Raw genomic sequence first — 21,941 nt, 5'->3', positions numbered from 1 at the left:
GAGGGTGAATTGGGTCACTAATGTATGGGGATTGGCATATGGGCAGCAGTTATGGTATGGAGGGTGAGGGGGTGAATTGGGTCACTAATGTATGGGGATTGGCATATGGGCAGCAGTTCTGGTATGGAGGGTGAATTGGGTCACTAATGCAGTGTTTCCCCTAGGTTTACAGCTTTGGGGCGGGGGGGCTGCGGCACGGCGTGGCGTGGCCACCGACACAAACGCTTAAAGGAATCATGGTGTTCATGTGTTTCTTTTAATGACAGCAGTCAATATAACAACTAAACATCGGAACATGTCTTTTTATGACAATTATCCACAAAGTGTGCAGCTTTTGTCGCTGCAGTGGTGTATCTTTCTGGGCTTCTGGAAGAAATGTTTTTAAGATATTTGCGGCCTAAAATTCCTGATTTCGCAGGAGCTTTTCCAAAAAGTTGCGATGAAAGTTTTTATTTTTAGGTTTTTGTTGCAATGAAATTGGCGAAACAAGTGAAAGTTGCGATAAAAAGTTATGAATTGTCCTCTTTGTAATTATAATTGAGTTATTTGTTGAAAATAATTGATTAATAAACAAACATTAATTCATCAAGAACAAAACGATTGAGAAATGGTCCTCTTAATAACCTCACCAATATGCCAAACAAAAGATTACCAGGATTACAAAAATGTAGCAAAATAGGCTTTACTTATCCACAACGAAGTGCACCTGTTGGCATTACAAAAGGACCAGTACGACTGAATAAAATGTTATGAATGTCTCAGCCTTCATATGACGAAAAAAAAAAAAAAAACAGCCTGTGTCACTATGATCTGTCTCGTCATCTGACGTCCTGCCTGTGTTTCTGCCGTTCTCATTGCTTATCAATCTGTTTTGCTATCCTTGTTTATTTATTTTATCCGTATAGGTGTTGATGTTCAATTTCATATATTAATTTAAAGTCGTCCAATTTCAAGTCATCCATTCTTCAACACTAGCTGCTACCTTGTCTTCAAACAGAAAGTAACGTTAAATCTCCATGGCAACAGCTCTTGAGGGTTTGGCAAATAATCAGATTTATTGCTTCCTTCATTATTCACAGCAAAATAAATAATTTTCGTTACATTTCATAGATTTATTACCAGACTCTATGTAAAAAGGGCCACGCACAACTTGCGGAAAATGATAAAAAATGGAAGCCAGATCTATTTCTGAATTTTTGGTGCGGACATTCTGTACGTACGTTCTGTTTCCACGTCTGTTGTAGCCATTCTCATTGGGCCTCATTGTCGACCCTACCTAGGAAAAGATCTCTGCCGGATTCATAAACGCCTGGATATTAGTTTTTTTTTTTAAAGCTTAAAAGTGTCCGTAGCTGTGCACTGATTCTTAAGCCCAATTCTGTCCGCTGGTGGGAGCGTGCTCGTGTGCGCCGCGGCGGAACTGCCATGCGCGATACAGAGAATTGTAAACGCGCGACCATGTAGAGACAGAAATGACATGCCGTCGTGTAAATAAGATAAATAACATAAGGCTATTTATTTTGCTTAATAAAAGAACAAGCTATAGACCTGTTCTATAGGAAAGGTAACCTTAAATTCCGTTGTGATCTGGCGCTTTATAGAAAATAAAATTGAACAAAATGAACTTGACCTTCCAGGGGGGGCGGGGCGCCCCCCAAATATAACGGTAGGGGAAACACTGTAATGTATGGGGATTGGCATATGGGCAGCAGTTCTGGTGTGGTGGGTGAATTGGGTCACTAATGTATGGGGATTGGCATATGGGCAGCAGTTCTGGTATGGAGGGTGAGAGGGTGAATTGGGTCACTAATGTATGGGGATTGGCATATGGGCAGCAGTTCTGGTATGGAGGGTGAGAGGGTGAATTGGGTCACTAATGTATGGGGATTGGCATATGGGCAGCAGTTCTGGTATGGAGGGTGAGAGGGTGAATTGGGTCACTAATGTATGGGGATTGGCATATGGGCAGCAGTTCTGGTATGGAGGGTGAGAGGGTGAATTGGGTCACTAATGTATGGGGATTGGCATATGGGCAGCAGTTCTGGTATGGTGGGTGAGAGGGTGAATTGGGTCACTAATGTATGGGGATTGGCATATGGGCAGCAGTTCTGGTGTGGTGGGTGAATTGGGTCACTAATGTGGTGATTGTCATAGGGGCAGCAGTTGCTACAGCTGTAGGGTGACCGGAGCCCTATGAAGATCACTTGCAGGCCTGTAGATTAGATGGTGTGTGTGTGTGTCATTTATGTTGGTAACATTTCTGCTGCACTACAACTATATGGACAGGAGATAATCAAGTGGAGTTCTGACCTGGAGTAGGCAAGTGGTGCAGTGAGTCAGTATTGGATGGTGTGAGGAGCAGTAGAAACAGCCGTGGTTTATGGGAGCCCTGCATACTCGGATTTTAATTTGGCCACCATCGCAATTTAAATATTTTTGAGATTATATGCAACAGTTTCACACTTAAGTCGGTTTGAAGACCATTTTTGAAATTGGGGGGTATATCACTGGTGGTATATGGTTGCAGTTGGTTTTTGAAAAAGTGAACGTTACATAAGCCTCGTTAAGTCTGCATCTGGAGGGGCACAGGCCCTACTGGTACACCAAGGAGGAGACTGAGGGCCTATGAAGGTTTATTAATTATTTTCTGGTTGAAAAGGCTGCATGGTAGTTATGCAACCAGATTTTCTGAATAGGGCCTTTTCCGAAAGTCCATGCCGGTAACGACAGGGCCCTATTTTTAGTTTACAAAAGGGCTGATATAAACCCCGACCCACCCGGTTGCAGTACATAGATAGTGAATGAAACCGCTCTTGGTTAAACAGCAATTGATTTGGACTTGAATGGTGCACATTTACATGCCCAGAATGATCCATATGGGCCATGTTCATTTCCATTTTTCATTTACACACAGCTCAAAACTGGTTTCCTTTAGCACCTCTAAATTGTGCGCTGCCGCAATACTTTCATTCTTTAAGCCTCTGCACGTAAGAGGAGGACAATGGCAGAACTTCCCATTTGCACATGAATGAGGTGGCAACAAAGCCAGGGGGGTTAACGGAGCGAGGTCAGGGCTCTCTTTATTTTTCTCCTCTCTTTCTCTCTTGCCTACATGCTTTTCTTCCTTTCCTCATCCCTTTCTCTTCCTTTATCTCCCCACTTTCCCCTTTCAATCTCTTGTGCAGTTTCATTTGCTTGGGAGCTTTTGGCTCATTCAGGTGTGACCGAACATGGAATCAAAACACACAATCTGCTTTTATGTGTCCGAATCCTGTAGGTAGAAACTTTGAATGCTTGCAAAGATGTATTCAAGGTAATTCGACTTCATAGGAAAAAGTCCATGTAAAGTTTGATGTAATGCTGTTTTCATGAGTTTGCACAGAATTTTCATCAGTGGAACTTAACTTGAGGCCACATTCATGGCTAGATTGGTTGGAGAATTCTAGGATTATAGGACTCTCTCAAATTCACACAGTACAAATCTATGTGATTGAACATTTTAAGTGATACAATCTATTAGTTTACCTTTCTCGTCCAGTCCGGAAGAACTTTTAAAATGGATTCCTACAGTTTCTTTACAGTTTTTTTTAGGTAAACAGACACAGGCCTATCTCTTTAGGGGTCCTTTCCATATTGTAAGACACTTCAAATAACAGGGTTGTACAAAATTTGGACCCAAACAAAATACCGGTGTTCTCCTTATTTAGGCAGGGGGCAGTGATGGAGTGGACGGCCGTGGAGTTAAGCGGAAAGCTGAGGACAGCGATGAGGAGCCTGAACCTGAGGACAATGTCAGGTAAACACTCACGTGCTTTGGTGACGGGCAGTCTGGCTCACCTCTCTCTCTCTCTCTCTCTCTCTCTCTCTCTCTCTCTCTCTCTCTCTCTCTCTCTCTCTCTCTCTCTCTCTCTCTCTCTCTCTGCCTTGTGTGTTTAACATTTTCATTTGAGTTTGTTTCATGTAGGGGAAAAAAAAAACTTTCAGTGTACTCCAAAAATGTAAAGTATTTGAAAAATGTATTAGGCCTGCCAGCAATTAGGTAAAGTGTGTGTGTGTGTGCAAAGGCATATACACTGCTGTTAAAAAGTTTGGAATCACGCAGATAATGACTCCTCCTGCGAAATCTGTCAAATAAGGTGCAGAGCTAATGGAAAATATAGTCAAGCCATCGCCAAAGTTAGAAGTAATGATTTCCGGAAAACAAAGTTCTTAATCTTCCATTTGCAGCAGTTACAAATAGGTCTTGCTTAATGTGAAGCAATGCTTTGGGTCTCTGTCCAAGGGGAGAAAGTTGGCTCCAGTTAGTGCTGTCCCCAGGGTATGGCGATGGGCTCACAGTAAAAAAAGTTATGGCCTTCCTGGTTAAAGACTTCTTTCACTCTGTACAAATGACAAACTTTACCAGCGCCAAAGCACCTCGAGACAATCACATTTCCTGTAACACGCCAGTCTTAGCAAAGCGCTCCTAGAAGGCCAGCATTCTAGAGCCTCTTCTCTTCACTGCTGATGACTGGTGCTTTATGAGTACTATTTAATAATCTGCCATCTCAACCAACTTCCTCAAACTTAAGATTCTTATCCACGTGTACACCGTGTCGGGGAGTAGTGAACTACATGTAATTAAGTAGTTTAATTCATATTTGCATAGTGAGACGTAGTTGCACTACTTTTGCCATTTTTTTTTTTTGTCTAATTAACTACAAACAATTGTGGGTCATAAAAGGAAATGTGTGTTTTATTTTACTATTGCGTCTCTACTCTAATTGAACCCCCTTTGATCAAATCCGCCTCCCCTTTCTGTCATCCTGACTGCTGTGAAGGCATCATCAGGCAATGCGTTGGTCATGCAGCCATCACCACACACCTGGCCTTTGGGTTACTCAGTGCTCACACAGCACCGTCATCATGGATCCAATTCCCAGATCTCAGCCTCAGGAACAATCACAATAGCATACTTGACGAATACAAATACATGATCCACATTTCTTTACAACAAAATAAATATTCCTTGCAATTTTTTCCAGCACACATGGGATTGTTTCGGCTAGGCTTAGGTCTCAGGTATTCCCGGAAGCTGAAAAATATTTTGGCCATAGTTTTGATTATTGCTATTTCTGAACAAATGTTCAGGGAAGTTGTTGCATGCTGTTACCTGGCTAACTGAGTAATCCTGCTTTTATAAAAAATAAATATCGCTTTTTCTAAGTAGCTTTAGTTAATCAAACTAGTATTCTCCCTAGGGTAGCTTTGCTGTAGTCCAGCATCTTCCAGTGTAAAGTAATTGGTAGCCTGCAAAGCTATGCTTTCAAAGTAGCTTCCCCAACACAGCTTGTCCAGTTGTGCACCAGGGCCTCCTGCTTCTCTTTGTATTCAGGGTAAAGTTGGTGAGCACTGTTCTGTGAAGGATACGGTGGACACCTTTTGGAAGACGTCTTAAGAGTATATCACACAATGCCAAAGTAATGCTGAGGAAGAATGTGTATCCATTGAAATTATTTAAATAATCCCCGTCATTATGGGCAGAATTGTAAACTACAACCAGGAGAAATAAAGGCCCTATTTAAGACCTGCTTTGCATATACGCTGCACAGTAGATGAATCATTTTAAAGTTACACCCTAAGTATGGCATATGTTAATAATAAACTATTTGAAGAATGTGCTGTTAATTTGATGTAGGAGATTAGGACCATTTTGGCGGTACTTAAAAGGAGAGGTGTTTCTTGGTATTTCCATAATGACACTTATGAAGCCAGACTGAACTTACTTTTATACACTAGCTTTCCCTAGATTTGAACTTGTATTCTTTTAGCCGTATATAGTTCAGTCTGAGAGACTTATTATGCTTTTGGTCAGAGGTTTACTTACCCTTTTTAATATCTTTTATTGTGTCTGGGTTTTTATATCCATATTTACTCTTTTATTATTTTTTTCTCTTTTTTTTTCTCATCACTTTTTTTGGTTGCTTGTGCTCACTTTTATTTGTCCTAACCTTTTTTTTATATATATAATAATATATTTTGCTCATCTCTCATATGGCCCTTTCATTGCTTTTTATGTCCTATATTTTGTGATTTAATATGGTTTTAGTCTTTCTTTTTTTTTTTTAATTGTAAATTGATTAACCTTGCCTAAAAAGCACTTTATTTTTTTTAAGTGTGCTTTATTAATACATGTGACCTGACTTGTAAAACGTCTTGCATTACTTGTTAACCACAGTACATTTTAGTTATTGGTGAGTTCTTTATTCAATTTCAATTCATCGGTTATTTGTTCAATCTATCAAAATTGCTTACTTGCATATATTTTGACATATTATTTAGAATTACCCTAAACGGATACTATTCCATCTTAACAGCCTGGGAGATACTTTTTTTTTTTTTTTTTTTTTTCTCCACACACTCTTTCTTGCACTCATACTCTAGCACATAGGTAGGTGCGCGCGCGCGCACACACACACACACACACACACACACACACACACACACCCACACCCCCCCCCTCTCTGGAGTGCTCTGTAGTGGAGTCTTTCTCCTCCGCCTGTGATTAATATGGAAAGGAGAGCTGGGTCTTTGCAAATTCCTCTGTGATGCGCTTGGCAAAGCTGGTTAAATCCATGGGGCTAAATTGGTATTCATGGAGCCTTCCGCTGCACCCCAGGGGACGGAGGAGGGATTGGTTAGACAGATGCCGCTCAGCCCTGATGGTGTGAGTGAGATGGGGCGCCGTCACACCAACCGTGTCCCCACTCAGGCCGTCGCACCAGCAGAAAAATGCGTCGCGCAAGTCGATACGAGGAAATTGTTACAGCAGTAATTTTCATATTGCATGCACGCCGAACTGGGAAGCGTGGAAAAAGGCGTTTGCATCATGGGGGTGAATACAGATTATTTGAAGGGGGTGAAATTCCATTTGGTGAACTTGGGTGCTGTTTTTTTTTTTTTATTTTTTTTTATGCTCCATGCAAAATGGCTTTTGAGATGTAAATGCTGTTATGGGTTTGGTGTTTTGCAGGTTGTGGGAGGATGGCTGGAAACAACGTTACTACAAAACCAAATTTGACGTGGACGTGTCTGACGAAGACTTCCGCAAGAAAGTTGTGAAGTGCTACGTGGAAGGCCTGTGCTGGGTGCTGGCGTACTACTACCAGGTAGGCCTCACTTTTGATTTCTCAGTTTTAAAGACAATTGCTATAAAGCATACTTGTCAATGCTGGGTGCTTTACCACTACCAAAATAGGCTGCAAATGTCACTGGATGGACGCACTTGGCCGTCCAGGAAGGCATCAGACCCGACCAGAAGCACACTTACTGGGACTTGCTCTCCCACAGCGATCAGACAGGCCTCACTTACCTGTGCGGAGTGCCCCTCCTAACTCAACCAGTTGGTCTCGTGGCTCTTAACCAGCGCTTACTTCCCGCACTGGGCGCACTCTGCTGCTGCAGACTTCTAGTTCATAAGTCAGGCCTCGGTTCAAGCAGATCTTTGTGCCAGAGGCGTTGGCAGGTTGATTTAAACCAACTGGGCTGCTTTGCCCATATCTTGAGGTGCGCATTGGCACTTTTGACCTCTTTTAAACCTAGAACCCAATTGAGAAGTGCGCACCAAAGCTCTCCAGCCTGTTCCATATTTCTTTTCTTTTATTTATTTTAATGAAGTTTAAGTGAATTTAAAAAGTGTTGCCTCCAGCCACACCAACCCCACTCACCTGTGGAGGCTCACCCTTGACCCCATTTGCTTGACATCATCTGGGGATCAAGCCGGGCGCCTCCTCTTTTGTTTGCTCTGTCGCCTGAGTGCCTCCCAACATACATCTCCATCCTGTGTCTTGTAAATGCAGGTCTCGATCTTTTAGCTTTAAATTCAATAATTAGCTAGCGGGCTCTCTCCACTAGATCCCTGTCTGATTAGGGATTGGCAGAGGGATTTGCTGCCTGTAATTGGGAGCTGTGTGCGTGTACAGGGGGGAGTGGGGGGGTGTGCGCTGCCGTGTAGTTGACTTTCCTAGCGGAGCTCGTGGAGAGTTGCTCCCCGTGGAGTGGCTGAATGGATTCATTATGGAGTCCACACAGCTGCCCTAGAACGTGTGCTCGCCTCCGACAGCAGGGGCCTGGTGAAAACACAGAGTTGTGTGCGCTCTTCACGCGGGAGACGTGCCCACATGCGCCACACGCCCCCACATGTACACCGTGCTGACGAAATACCACACGCATCTCTCTCGCCGTATGAACCATACATCTACAGATGACGTGCACAGCCAAATGGGCCAGGACAAGTCATTTATGCATGCATCCACACCCTGTTAAAAATGAGGCAAAATATGGGATGGCAGTAGGCTGTGCACGTAGGCTAGCAGTTTGGAGGATTAAGAGCATTTTGTTGAGGTTTAGTTGTTAGCCATACATATGAGCCTGAGCAGCTAGAGAATTTTCCTAGCTTTGCAGAGATGCTTTGTGGAGAAGTCCCTCAGAGCACATTAAATCCTCAGTGAAGGTCAGCGCTCGATATGGAAAATGGTAATTTGTCAGCAGGAGGGATCAGCGACACATGGGGAGATTTGCTGGGTTAAGATAATTCGCACTGTAACTGCACAAATGACAATTTTTTTGTTTAAAGAACCATAACAAATACTGTGTTGAATTTTGTTTATGATAACAGATTTAGCATGACTGAGTCAATACATCTGAATGGAAGAGTTGAGTCCTTATATTATAGAACTTTGACATTTTCCAGGTGTGGGTGTAGCAGTGATATTCATCACAAGGAGTGTCCACTGTCTTTTGCAGAGGCATATTGAAAATACTTAATTTCTTTCCTTATAAAAAAAACGCGTCTTGTTGAGTAGCCATACATTTTTGTAATCCCTCTGCGTGCGTTAAACGATCGGATGTTCCAACAGGGGTGCGCCTCCTGGAAGTGGTACTTCCCGTTCCACTACGCTCCCTTTGCATCTGACTTCAAAGACGTCAAAGAATTGTGCAGCGGCTTCGACAAGGACACCAAACCGGTAAGGGGAAACTGACACACACACTGCCATTTTCTTTCTCCTGGCATTCCAGCTTCTGGTTCTCATCATAAGCCACATGTCCTTCTCCCTTCTCCCCAGTTCAAGCCTCTGGAGCAGCTGATGAGTGTGTTCCCCGCAGCCAGTGGAAACTTCCTGCCAGAAACCTGGAGGGCCTTGATGTCCGACCCAGTGAGTGTGGTAGTTTGTCAGTGTTTGTCCGACCCAGTGAGTGTGTTCGTTTGTCAGTAAACCTAATCAAGGCACTGAGTGCTGTCGGTAATGGCCAGAAAAGGAAGCGTTGTTTGTTTTTGTTGTTGTTGTAGTCCTGCTGTGGTGCCTAAATATGTTCCCATTTGACCCTCTCCAACAGGAATCCTCCATCATTGACTTCTACCCAGATGACTTTGCTATTGATCTCAACGGAAAGAAATATGCTTGGCAGGGTAAACTGATCTTTTCTCTGGATACAGTAATAGAATGATTTAAGTGTTGTATATCTAAATAACAGTCTCATCACCTAGGTGAAGTATTAAAGGTGCAGTGTGTGGGATTTAGTGGCTTCTAGTGGTGAGGTTGCAGATTGCAACCAGCTGAATACCCCTCCCTCACCCCTTTCTTTCCAAGCGTGTAGGAGGATGTATGGTGTCTGTCAGGTGCCAGTAGCTGCTTCCAAAATGATTTCATTGTCTACAACTGCATCGAGTAGCCATAAAGCGATGAAGTTATTTTAGATAGATATTTAGAAACCGTATTTAGTATGTTGAAGTTTAGGTCATAGCCAAACTTCACAATTTACAGTCCATGGAAGCCATGTTAGTTGACATGAGCTCCAAAGCTTTTTTTTTTTTTTTTTTTTTTTTGGTTCAGCTTTACACTTTTAGTGTCAATAATTTCAATAATGTCACTGAGTCTTTTATAAATTCTAGTTTTGGGGTAAAATTACAATCCTGTGAGCAATTTGATATTTTTCAACATTGAAAAAGGTTACGTGTGTTAGTAACTATGCACATGGCCATGTTCTAACTTAAGCTATCAAATGACAAATTGCATTAGATTTTTTTTTTTATGGTAAATGATGTGTCCAGCAGATAACTTGGGCGTCATATTTGTCCCTCATCAGCGTTCTCCATCTTGAAAAGTGTTTCTCCTCGTTTCCAACCGTCCCCTGGCACTTCTTTGACAAGGATTCACGCTCCCTTGCTTTTTTTTTGGTGATGAATAATAAGTATGATCCAGTTTGAGAACCCAAACTTTGACAAATGATCACAACACAATGGTTAGCCAGCACCAGCTACTAGTTTCTTCTTCTCATCTTCCTACCGGCGTCACCAAATTCTAGTTGCCACACGAAAGGGCCCTCTCTAGAGCCGGCGTTGTCCCTTCTGGGCTACCGTAGAAACTTGGCGGTGCCACACGATGGCCTCAGTGGAAGACGAGCCGCTCCTATGGAGACATGAGGGCTCATTCTTAGCTAACAAAAACACGACCATTTTGTAGTTAGAGGTGATTACACACTAATAAAAACATAATTATGTAAAACTGTATTCCGTTTCTGCAAATAGATCCCCCTTAATCCTACACACTCCTCCAAACACAGGTTTCTTAAAAGGTGCAGAGTTACATTTTATGAATAACTGGGGTGATTAATGCGTATGGAGTATATTGCATATTGTAAATTCTCTTATGTCTTAAAGATATTTTAAATACAAATTATTTTTAATTTAAATACCCAGAAGTGACATTGGGCCAGATTCGCTTAAGACTGTATGTATAGGATTTACTGTATAGCATGAAGTTGGATGACCGTGTGTGTGTGTGTAGGTGTGGCCCTGCTTCCCTTCGTGGATGAGCGCAGGCTGCGGGCGGCCCTGGCGGAGGTCTACCCCAACCTCTCACCAGAGGAGAGTAAGTACTGTCCTCTCAAAAGAAATTATGTTGCTCCTTTTTTCCTGGTATTCAAGATTGGTTTCCTGGAGCTGAAGGTTTGAAATGAACACCCTCTTCCTGAGTGAATTGGTTACAATTCTCTGGTGGGAAATTGACAGACAAAAATTTAAATGCTATATTTTTATTTTTGTATAGCTTTGGAAGTTGGGCAGTGAAGTAAACCAAATCAAATATCCGCATATTTTGTTATTTCAGTGAATTCATGAACTATGTTGATTAATGCCCTTGATAAAGTGACAATGACACAATACATTTTTTACCGGACATTAAAACCTATGTTGTTTTTACCACAGTGAAGTAGATGCAATCAAATGGGCCTGCATGTCCGCTCTAATCAAGCCTGCCCACACTCCATCTGATCCACACACTCTAGCTGATTAACTAGTGGATGTCTGACTGAACAGTGCCGGACAAGCAACATCGCAACATGCTGCCATCTTAAGCGTATTCGCTTTCATTCAGTTGTAAATGTAACCCTTCAAAATAGCTTTTATTGGACTTGAGACGCGCAGTGCACTTTCATGTCAGAAGTATGTTATTTCTAAGGTGCGCAACAGACAACAATTTGCCTAATTTAATCATGTTGGATGTTTCTGTACTCCTTCATATTCTGATACAAAATGTGTTGGATATCATGATGTAAAATTGAAGTGCCTAGATGGAAGACAGGAATGGTCCCTTCAAAAGATGGTGTCTCAGAGCTGAAGTTGAGCTGAACTGAAATGATGGCGCCCGTCTAGTCACCAGCCTGATCTCAATTGCCCTGCTGACTTGAGTTGTCTTTTTGTTTTCAGATAAAAGGAACAGCTTGGGAAGTGACATCATGTTTGTTGCGAAGTCCCACCCCGTTTGTGACTTCATCCATGAACTGTACCGCGCAGAATCTCACGAGGTGAGACGAGTGCTACGTATGGTTGTACACTGCCAAGAGTGCTGTGCCCAAACAGCACTTCAACGTTTGAATGTTAATGGAGTTATTTATTAGATGTCAGGTTTTTTTAAGGCTGTATTGGGAAGTTGTAATCCCTGCCATTGAATTCATTACCAGAGCATTGCTGATGGCAGGCTCTTATTTTAGCTCTGCTGGTAGTCTTAGAGTTTAAACACAGCTGTAGCCCATAGACACCTTACGGTGCAAACCCATGACACAGTTACGAGCGACGCGACCGATTCTAATCCCATGGATTTCAACGGGAGCCAATCCATTGTGACGTAGACCACCGTTTTGGGGCGACGCGACCGATAAAAGTTGGAAAATGTTTTTCCCGGCAGCGGCCAATCGGATTGTTTGGTGTCGTCTCTGACAGTTTGAAAATGCTATTTCCACACGCTACAACACGCCCATTCAAAGCGATGGAAGCGTATCGCGTCGCTGTCATGGGTTTGCACCGTTAGGACGGCTAATTTGGGTCCCTATAATGTTCTTCCTTTCTGTCTGTCTGTACAGGGCACTCAGATCCCTGCGGAGTTATGCCATGGAATCCAAGGAACTTTAAATCTTGATGAAGAGCCTATTCTACCAGATAAGTAAGGAACAGCGGGTTTCACTTCTCCCATTTACTGTACAAACGTCTTCCTGTTGTTTCATGGCCCACACTGGAGGGATCAGCATGATGGCCAACATGGTCCTTTGAACTTGTGTTCCTCTTCTTCTGCTCCCTCAGACCTGTGGAGTCTCCAGTTCCCTGTCTGAGAGACCTGGCACAGAACAGTGCTATCGGGTGAGCGTGAACTCCCATCAGCCATTATTCAATCAGTGCTTTATCCAGTGTCATTTTCTAACATGACATTTTCATCTGTTGTCTTCACAGAATCAAATTTTTGGACCCACAGTTTGAAGTGGACTTTGTGTTCAAGGCAGTCTTACTCCCTGGAGCCAAGTAAGTTGTTTTTATAAATTATTATACATAATATGTATACTACATAATATGCACTGAATTTAAGTTTCCCACAGTGCTGTAGCCTATTTATTTATTTATTTTCCCCGTTCCATCATCAAGGCCAAAGGGAATGAAATTAAGAGAACGTTTAGACTCAACTTTAATATCTCCCATTTTGAAAGCGATCTCCAGACAGCACTCTTTATAGGCCCATCTAAAACTTTTTTTTTTTTATCAAACAAAGGCTGACATTGTATATTCAAACAATATGCTGTTCACATGAAATGCAATTCGTGTCTATATAAACCTCCATAAATGTTCTCCGTTACCAGTGTGTTTTTTTTTTTTACCTATGGCGATGTCAAGTGTTTTCATGGAGACGAGCAGTGTGGTATAATGGATGACCTAATGTAAATTCATATTTTGTATTGACCGCAGGGCTGCAGGAAGTTTACAAAATGGATATTTAAACCACAGTTTAAGGAACAGTGTAGGATTAAGGGGAATTTACTTTCAGAAATGGAATATAGTATTCAAAACTATTATTTCATTCAAACTATTATTTCACAATGAGCCCTTCAAGGAGTCCACCATGTTGCGCAGCCATGTTTCTACAGTAGCCCAGAAGGGTCAAACCAAAACGAGGGCCCTTCGCATTTTTTATTCTTGGCAACCACTGTAGGAAAGAGAGGGGTGTTCAGTTGGTTGCAATTCAGCAACCTCACCACTAGATGCCACTAAATCCTATACAATGCACCTTTAATAGTTCGGAGATTACGGTAACACCAACACATGTTCTCTGGACCAGTGCTTCTCAATCCTTCAGAGCAAATGTTCTGTCCATCTAAGCTCACCTGATGGAAGGCAGTGTAATCATAATGCTCTTGATGAGCTAAATTGAGTGTGTTCAACTAATCAAGAGCCTCGCTGATGAGTCAAGTCAGGTTTGCGGCTTGTGGAGAGATTAGAAATGTCGAGGTGGGGGGGGTTGTATTCAGAAGCTGTCCTTTTAGACCATTTGCACACAATTTTTAAATGCCTGTTTATCCTCCTTCTCATACAGACTTGCCGTTAAGGTCCTGAAACCTGGAGACTGGGAGAGGTCTAGCAATGGACCATGGAGACCCCAGCTTGGTTTCAACCACAATCGCCAGCAGGTCCACCTGGACCAGTCTGCATTCAGATCCTTGGGGTGTGTTTTTAGTTTAGTATTGTACTTAACCGTTAATGTCATTATATTTATATTGTGTCTTCAGGCATGTGGATGTTTTGGCTCCAGCATGCCCCCCTTGCATATCTCTCTCTCCATTCCATCTGTGACAACAAGCATCCTAATTGCTGGTCCTCTTGTGTCTCCGAAACCACATTTTAAAATACATCGGAGTGATTAACCATCTGGGTGCCCACACATAGTTCTCACACGGGAATTATGTTCTGAGATTGTCTGCTGATTTTTCAGACACCACTTTCCCAATTAAGTCATTTATTTAGACTAGATTGTGTCAGACTGGCAGGTGTTCAGGGATTGATTTGCATCCCAGAAACTCCTGTTAATCGTATTTAACTGGGTACATCACCATTTTAAATGGATGTATACAGATCAATCATGATGTGGCTTAGACCCATGTTTTAATGGCATGTCAGTCAGGAGTCTGTATTTTATTAAATATTATTCCTGAGCATTTGTTAAGGGCCATGTGTGAACATGTAATGCATCACTCTTGTAACAAGGTGTTCCGTTTTCTTCCCTGTTTCCGCAACAGGCACCATGTGAACAGGAACCAAGGAGGCGGCCAGTACAGTCAAGGCCCTCCCTCTGGAGGACACCACAGGAGTGGTCAATACAGCAGTGCCCCGCCCCCAAGCAGTTATAACCAGGGCAACTTCCGCGGCCACCATAGAGATCAACGGCAGGCCTTCCAGCCTCAGCGTGAGTCCACCATGTCTCTTGCCTGCTTCCAAATTCAAGTCTGAACTTGAAAGGCTTGACATAGTCTGCGTGGACAAGTACAACTAGCTTACTTGTCTTTTTAAAATTTCCTTGTCTTTCATGCCATATAGCATAACTTAAATGTGCAGTTCATTCAAAGAGCTCCATTTGGTAATGAGAGAGCGCAATTACCACAGAGTCAAAGTCTGTCCAAATATCACAAAAGGGAAACGTGACTTTGAATAGAGTTTTACTGACGGCAGTATTCAGCCACGGCTGGGCTCTGCCAAAATGTTCTCCAAATATCGATGTAAGTGTTCCTGAAATGACATTCACTGTCGGCATGTACCTGCAGTGTCACACCGGATAGAAACTGAACACATTCACAGTCGGCATGTACCTGCAGAAGGTCGCACAGGATAAAAACGGCACACATTACAAAAATGTTTCAATACTGCACAACAAACAGCCTTTGAAAGTCTCTTAAATTAAAATATTCAGAAATAATATAATTTATTCAAATACAATTTGTGCTGAAGGCCATACTCTTAACAGATTTCACTCCCTTTTAATCCCTGACTAAGCCTGCCTACTGGCATGTGTTGGCCAGTTAGCCCTTACTCACAGGGGCACGTACCAAAATAAAATGATCCATTATTATATTGATTATCATCAGACAACTGAGGGTTTTTTTTTTTTTTGTCAAGGAAAGAAGCACCAGAACTTCCCATGAATGGATGCTGTAGTTCCGTATATAAATGGGTAACTAAACATGGAGTATCCCAACAAAGTGAAAGCCAGTGAAACCCATGAAAATAAAACTCATTTGAACACACCCTCGTCTCCCTCGCCTGCGCCCTCACTGTTCCAATGCCTTTTTTACAGTGAGCGCCAGCACACACCTGAGCCGTCACTCTTGGGAAGGCTGCTATGCCCAATTTTTGCATAGCAGTGCCCATCTGGACAGGCAGAAGCATTTTTTTTCGCCTCCGCACCCTTCTCCTCCACCCATCCATCCCCCACCCACCCCCCATGTCCTGTGTGCCAGCCCCACGTCTCTCCCGGCCCCCTGTGCCCTCCTGTGGCGGTGTTCCGCTCCCGGCCTGACTTTGATGTGCCAATTTGCAAGTTGATGACCGATCTCATGTGGCATCTGGTGGCCTATGGGGGAGTGCAGGGCTGGGCCGACTCCGCCACCGTGCCACTTGATGCAAATGGAGGAGGCCTTTTCTGAGGGGGGGCTGGGGGGGATTTCTCTGAACCGCAGAGCAGGTCACTCTTCCTTGGCCTCTGCTGTTCATTTCAGATGGTAAACGTGTAATAAAGTTTTTCTTTTTTTTCCTTCTCCGCTTCCCTTTTGAAGGAAGTGATTTCTGATGAAGGCAATCAGACGAGGAGGCCCTTTGTACTGCCTGAGAGTCGCGCATCCACCTTTTTTTGTATTATTGGTTGTCTCTTGAAGTTGGAGAATTTAATACATTGGTGGTAGGGTTCTGGAAAGTGCTGTAATTACCCAGCGCTACTTTGGTATTGAAATTTTTAAGTTGGCTTTGTGAGAGCTGACTGCTGCTTATGTGCCGGGTGAAATGAGGCGCTTGTGATCTTTCCTCTGTCTCTTTCTCTACGGTCTCCGTTCCCTTCTCTCTTCCTGGCAAATGTCAGATGAGTGTGGTAATGACAGTTTGCATAAATTTTGCCGTGTTTGAGGCCAATGTGCAAAAATGTCTTGATTAGAAACCAACGGATACGTCTTTTTAGTCTTCTCCGCATTATCCCTGTGTGCTCCCAGTCTTCAGACATTTACCCAAACTCTTTCATACTAATCATAGTCAACCATAATTACCTAAAGTCCATTGACACAAACGCCCACCCTGAACAATATTTGTTTTGTATATAAGTATGATAGTGGCCACACCTAAACCTGTTGCCTAGTAACCGTCCCTAGGTAACCTGCTTTAGAACTGATCCATATAACAGTGCTGGCATGCCAAAAGCTGGAGGGCTCAACAAGGTTGGCCACATATACTAATGTCTGCCAGGACCAGATTATTATTATTTATGATTTCAATTTTGTTGTCAGTTTGCAAGTGTTTTCAGTCTCTTCCTGCCCGTCTTGTTTGAGGCAACACCCCGCTTTGATGCTCCATGACTGAGCTGGAGCATGAGAAGCAGGGAGCCCAGGGGAGAGACTCATGGGTGTCCCTCCATGAAGTGAGCATGTGCTTTGATGCACCGGCCTCTGGCACCGGAGTGTGTGTGTGTGTGTGTGTGTGTGTGTGTGTGATGGGACTGTCTGCTGTGCGCTGGAGAGGGGATGGAACCAAAGTTAACTTCCCCCTTTTCTTCCAGGCACTGCCCCCTGCGGGGCCATGTCAACACATGGCCTCTCACTCCCATCAAGGTCTTTTGTTGGGGTTAATCAGACCAGCTGGTGGTGAAGGAGCTGCCTAGAACAGGCAGCGGGGTGGTGTTAGGGCTCACTCTGCCCTCGGAGGGACTTCTTTTGGGTCTTCTACACAACTGACTGTGTGTGTGTATAGCGACCACACTGTTCAGAACAGGTGGACTGTAAATATTTCTCTCCCTTAAAGATGCACAAGCATTTCAGATTGATAGCCATTAATAGACTACATTTCCAAAGGCAATGTAGGCAGACTGTGTTTGCTCCTGTGGGGGGGGGGGGGGGGGGGACGAGACGTTTGTTGGTACACTATTGTTTTTCTCCCCCCGTTAAGCAGATGACCAAATAGTCAGCTTTACTGTCTCAAGCCTAATGACGTTAACGTCCGCAGCGTCTGCAAAGGGTGTCTAGGATTTAAGATCGCATCAGGCCACTTTCACTCGGCCTTCTCTTGTATTGCTTGCTTATTCGATCCAGACGTCCTCAGTGAAAAGGGTGGATAACAAGTTTGTGCCACTGTGCCACATTAGCTGCTTCCGTTGTAATCCCTGTGTTAAGTTAATGAGGAGACAGTTTGCCATGGCTGTGTTTTTGTTGCTGTGGTTGTAATCTTGTTTGGTCTTTGTGTCATCTGGGTATTGCCTGGGTTCTGTAGTATCAGATGTTTGTCAACTACAGTCTGGGGGTGTATTAAAGGGAGTGAATGTGTGGCTTTGTAATGGCCTCTCTAGAGTGTGTGTGTGTGTGTGTGTGTGTACACTGAGCTGAAGAGAGATGAGGTCTGGGGGATACGGTAGGATGATAATTGGAGTGAAAGTGGGTGGTCTGCTTGTTTTTGGGCCTCCTGGTTATTAGGACGATGTCTCCGCAAACTGCAGTTGTTGATTGAGGAGATTATTATACGCCAGATTAGCACGTCTTTAGCCGCAGTTAATGAATGTGATTCTGTGGAGCTACTGCTGCTGGGTGTCCACAAAGGCAATTTCACCCCCAGTGAAATGGAAGCCATTTTTAACTTCCATCTGAAGCATTATGTTATACATTGATGCAATCAGACAGGGGTTTTTTTCCGCTCTTAATTCCACCCTGTTATTTTGGTGGATGGTTTCTGTCAATGCGGAGAATCAGTTACATTGTGAGGTTAACTACCCGCATTGCCATTGGTTCACAAAGCTTTTTATACATCAGCCTCGATCCAGGTTTGTGAAATTTTTTCCCTCCATTAATTCTGAAGTTCTTTTTTTTTTTTCGGTCCTCACCTCCGCCATCCCCCCCTCCTCCAGCCACTCATCCAACCTGCCCCTATAAACAAACCCAGCCTGTGTCTCGCAGCTGGTCATCGCCTTGGCAACAGCAGATTGGGAAGAAGCCGCGTTGGCTACTTTTTTTGTAAGTGTGGCTTTTTGAAGGGCTCACTGCGATGAAACCAGGGCACTTGAGCCCGTCACAATGCCGCCGCTTGAATGCTTATTTCATTTCCAGCGGAGCACATGCAAATGCAGCGCTTTCTTTTTTGGGCTTCTGTCCTTTTCTCCTCATTTGTTTAAGGCCACGGAAATGTTCTTGTGGTTTGACGCAGTGATGGTTGCAAGATTTGACCAAAACATTTAGAATGTGTGTGTGTGTGTGTGTGTGTGTGTGTGTTATTACTGCAGCTACATGTTGAATGTTAATATTAATAGTCAGGCAGTGTCCTGAAAATGGCGGCATCCATTAAGACGTCAAAGTTGCCAAACGAGAAACTTTCTTTGAACATAAAGACCAATCATATGACATCTCATCCATTCTATCTCTGTAAATTGCTAACCAAAATGGTCAGTTCAGAAACTTACATTCATGACATTTTGATTTCTCTAAATAGATTTGTAGAAAGTGATTTGAAATGTTTAACAGCCATCAAGGACTTCTCCAGTATCTCAAGAGGTTTCCTCATCTGTTATGCCAATGGTTCCTTTCCCAATCACAGGTCTCTCTAAAACATGTCCATGTCCGTTCTTAAGCCTCCTTGGAAAGACTGTAAAATGAAATTGTGTGTGTGCGCGCACGTTTGTTGAGCTGAAAATGGTTTTCCTCAACGGAAAAAAAAAACGAAATAATAAAATGTCAGTTCCAAACATACAAGGGAATGTCATGGGTGCTCTGACCTCTACCTGGGCGATTTCATTGCTCCCGTCACAGCAAGGTGGGAAATAAAAATCCTCTTTGTCCTCCTCAGATTCCAGGCAACAGGCGTTCACACAGCCCCCCCCATCATCCAACCCACCGCTCTTCCCAAGGTAAGCCCTCTGCCTTTGTTCCCCTCTTACACTCACCCTGTTTTTCAGATGAACCCGCTTCTCTTCCGGGTTGATCCTTGAAGAGACCATTCTAGGCTTTACACATGAACACACACAGACATGCACACTGTTCCGGTGTTTTTGCAAGCATCCATCAGCAAAGCCTGAAACCACTGCTCCTTTTGGTGACCAAGTGGCACTAATGGCTTTTAGTAACAATCACAGCAACTACCGGGTTAAATTCATCTTAAATTTTAAGACCGTAATCTGAAATGTTGCATTCACTTAAAATGGAGGCAGAGGATCAGTTCCCGTCAGATTAAGCCTAAAATGTCTGCTGATACAGGTGGGAGTTGTGTTGAGTTGTGCGGTGGATGATGTATGTCGTCTAAGAAGTGGTGGTCAGCTTTCAAGTTTCCAAGGTGCTGAAATATATGCTACGAATGTTTAGCTTTGACTAGTAATTTAGGTTGGCCAGGACATGATATGAAGGGGGCAGCATATCAGAGGCCTGAAAACCTTTATTTGGAGAAAGGCACAGAATTGATTGACTGCTCCAAACTCCCATTTTTGACCAGTCCGTTGAAGGCATTGAACAGGCCGCTGTGTTGGTAATTTTTTTTATATATATTTTTTTTGTTTTGTTTAATGTATAGCAAACCAATATTATTTACTTCATATTATTTTAGTTGGCCTGGTGTATTGGTATGATACTTAGGCTCTGCCATGTGAAAGCTAAGGAACACACACTTCCTCCAGGTGAGGGGGAGATCTCTCTCTCTCTCTCTCAGGGCACCATGGGGGGTGGGTGGCTGCTGGCCCGGCTCAATCCCCAATGAGTTATCAGGGGAAGGCTAAACAAATGTCCCCTCAAGAGCCTCCCAGGACTTAATGAGGCAGCACTAACGCAGTTCCAGCGCCGTATCGTTCCTGAGCCGTGGTCACCGGCGTCCTCACAGAGCGGCCATTCATGCTGGCTCCAGACCCTCTTGAGGAACTAATCAGCTTCTTTTGGCTTCAGCTTCTCAGGCCGGGCCAGGCCCATTGTGGACTGCCGTCACCTTAGGTCAGTAGTTATTAGTGGCAACTGAAACACAGTTTTTCTTTAACTAATTTATGAGCCCCCCCTCCCCCCGCCCTCGCTATCCCTCCCCCCGCCCTGAATGAAATGCAGAAGGAACTTGGAAGAGGGATTATGGATTCCAGGCCACTGGTAAAGGAAGCGAAGTGTGGAAATGTGACAGGATTCAGTAATGAGGGATGGATGGATGTGTGGGGAGATGAATGAAGGAATGGTGCGGTGGGGTTGCTAGAAGTAGAAGATTAGTGGCGGAAGAGCCTGGATGTTTGGGTTATGTGTCTGTGCCACGTGATGGGAGGCATTCATGATGAATCTGTGAAGAGCGGTGTGATGAGGGCTGAAATGCAGGCGTGGAGGGTTTCGTTGGTGCCGCTGGCTTGTTCAACGGTTTCAAATCTTCATGTATGGAGTTTTACTTTGTGTTTTGACTGTAGCTGACAGAATTGTAGTGCTCCCCAATTTAGTGTTGGTTTGGAAGGATTGCTTCATGTCATCAGGTGTTTTTGCATTTGGAAGAGATAAATGTTTTAGAATTCATGGTGAATGCCGTGTGCAGGTCTGTGCCAATTAGCAGAGATGTTGCCGGGTCACCGCTGCTCATTGAAAAAGGCCTCAATGGGACTTGAAACGGTTCCCCCACACACACACTGATCACACCACCTGACATATGAGGAAGAGGACGGAGGAGGGGGAATCATGAAGAGGCCTCCAGTTTCAGCTTGTCCTCTTGGAGCCGTGCACATTTGTCATTGTTGATCTGAAAACCCAAGCAATAGTTTCTGTGTTGTGACTTAAGTTTGTTTTAGTTTTTGTTCTTTTTCTTAGTTTTTCCCTCATACGGCTTACTTTCTATTCGCAACCTTACATGACAGTCTGTCTTTGCTTTGACTGTGCAGGCCGCCATATGCTGGAGGCCAAGGCTGGGACCGGGCGATGCAGTCGCAGGGCCAAGCCTTCCAGCACAACATGCAGCGAGGCCAAGGGGGCCAACATGGCGGCCGCGGGGGGTACCAACAACATGACAACCGCAGAGACGACCGGCGGGACGAGCACGGACAACAACAACAGCCGCAGCAGGTTGGTGCTCCTTATTTACATTTTGCTTCTTGGAGCTTTGTAAATTATGAGCGCAAATAAAAGAACAAATAAATGTTTCCATGTGTAAAGAGCCATTTGGGATTTCCGGGGGAAACTGTGGGGACGGGTATTCAGATTGAGTGTTCCATGTGTTTGACTGATCCCTGATCATTAACTCATTACTCATGGATGACCATATCTGAACATATACAGGATGTGGTGGTTATGAAGCGTATCCGCTATCCATAAATGAACCATCATCAAAGCAGTAGTATAAATTACACCCTATACACACATTTCAATAAGTAAGACAAGTTTTGACTCCACTCAAAATAAAAGATTTT

At 43.7% G+C, this 21,941-nt stretch overlaps 1 protein-coding gene across 2 annotated transcripts in view; it reads left to right on the top strand.

Moving 5' to 3' along the window:
* Nucleotides 1–21,941, top strand: part of xrn2 (5'-3' exoribonuclease 2) — a 31,820-nt gene that overhangs the window by 8,506 nt on the left and 1,373 nt on the right. For both annotated transcript variants that reach the window (XM_012823939.3, XM_012823938.3), the window contains 14 exons: nt 3,708–3,796; nt 7,013–7,148; nt 8,898–9,005; nt 9,105–9,194; nt 9,376–9,448; nt 10,827–10,910; nt 11,747–11,844; nt 12,400–12,479; nt 12,617–12,673; nt 12,764–12,832; nt 13,896–14,024; nt 14,596–14,762; nt 19,379–19,439; nt 21,417–21,597. In XM_012823939.3, coding sequence (XP_012679393.2) covers nt 3,708–3,796; nt 7,013–7,148; nt 8,898–9,005; nt 9,105–9,194; nt 9,376–9,448; nt 10,827–10,910; nt 11,747–11,844; nt 12,400–12,479; nt 12,617–12,673; nt 12,764–12,832; nt 13,896–14,024; nt 14,596–14,762; nt 19,379–19,439; nt 21,417–21,597 — 1,422 coding nt within the window. The remainder of the gene's footprint in view (nt 1–3,707; nt 3,797–7,012; nt 7,149–8,897; nt 9,006–9,104; nt 9,195–9,375; nt 9,449–10,826; nt 10,911–11,746; nt 11,845–12,399; nt 12,480–12,616; nt 12,674–12,763; nt 12,833–13,895; nt 14,025–14,595; nt 14,763–19,378; nt 19,440–21,416; nt 21,598–21,941) is intronic.

Source organism: Clupea harengus, chromosome 15 (genome assembly GCF_900700415.2).
Source record: "Clupea harengus chromosome 15, Ch_v2.0.2, whole genome shotgun sequence".
Taxonomy (NCBI): domain Eukaryota; kingdom Metazoa; phylum Chordata; class Actinopteri; order Clupeiformes; family Clupeidae; genus Clupea; species Clupea harengus.
The sequence above is the reverse complement of the archived record's forward strand: the minus strand, read 5'-3'. Positions and strand labels throughout refer to the sequence as shown.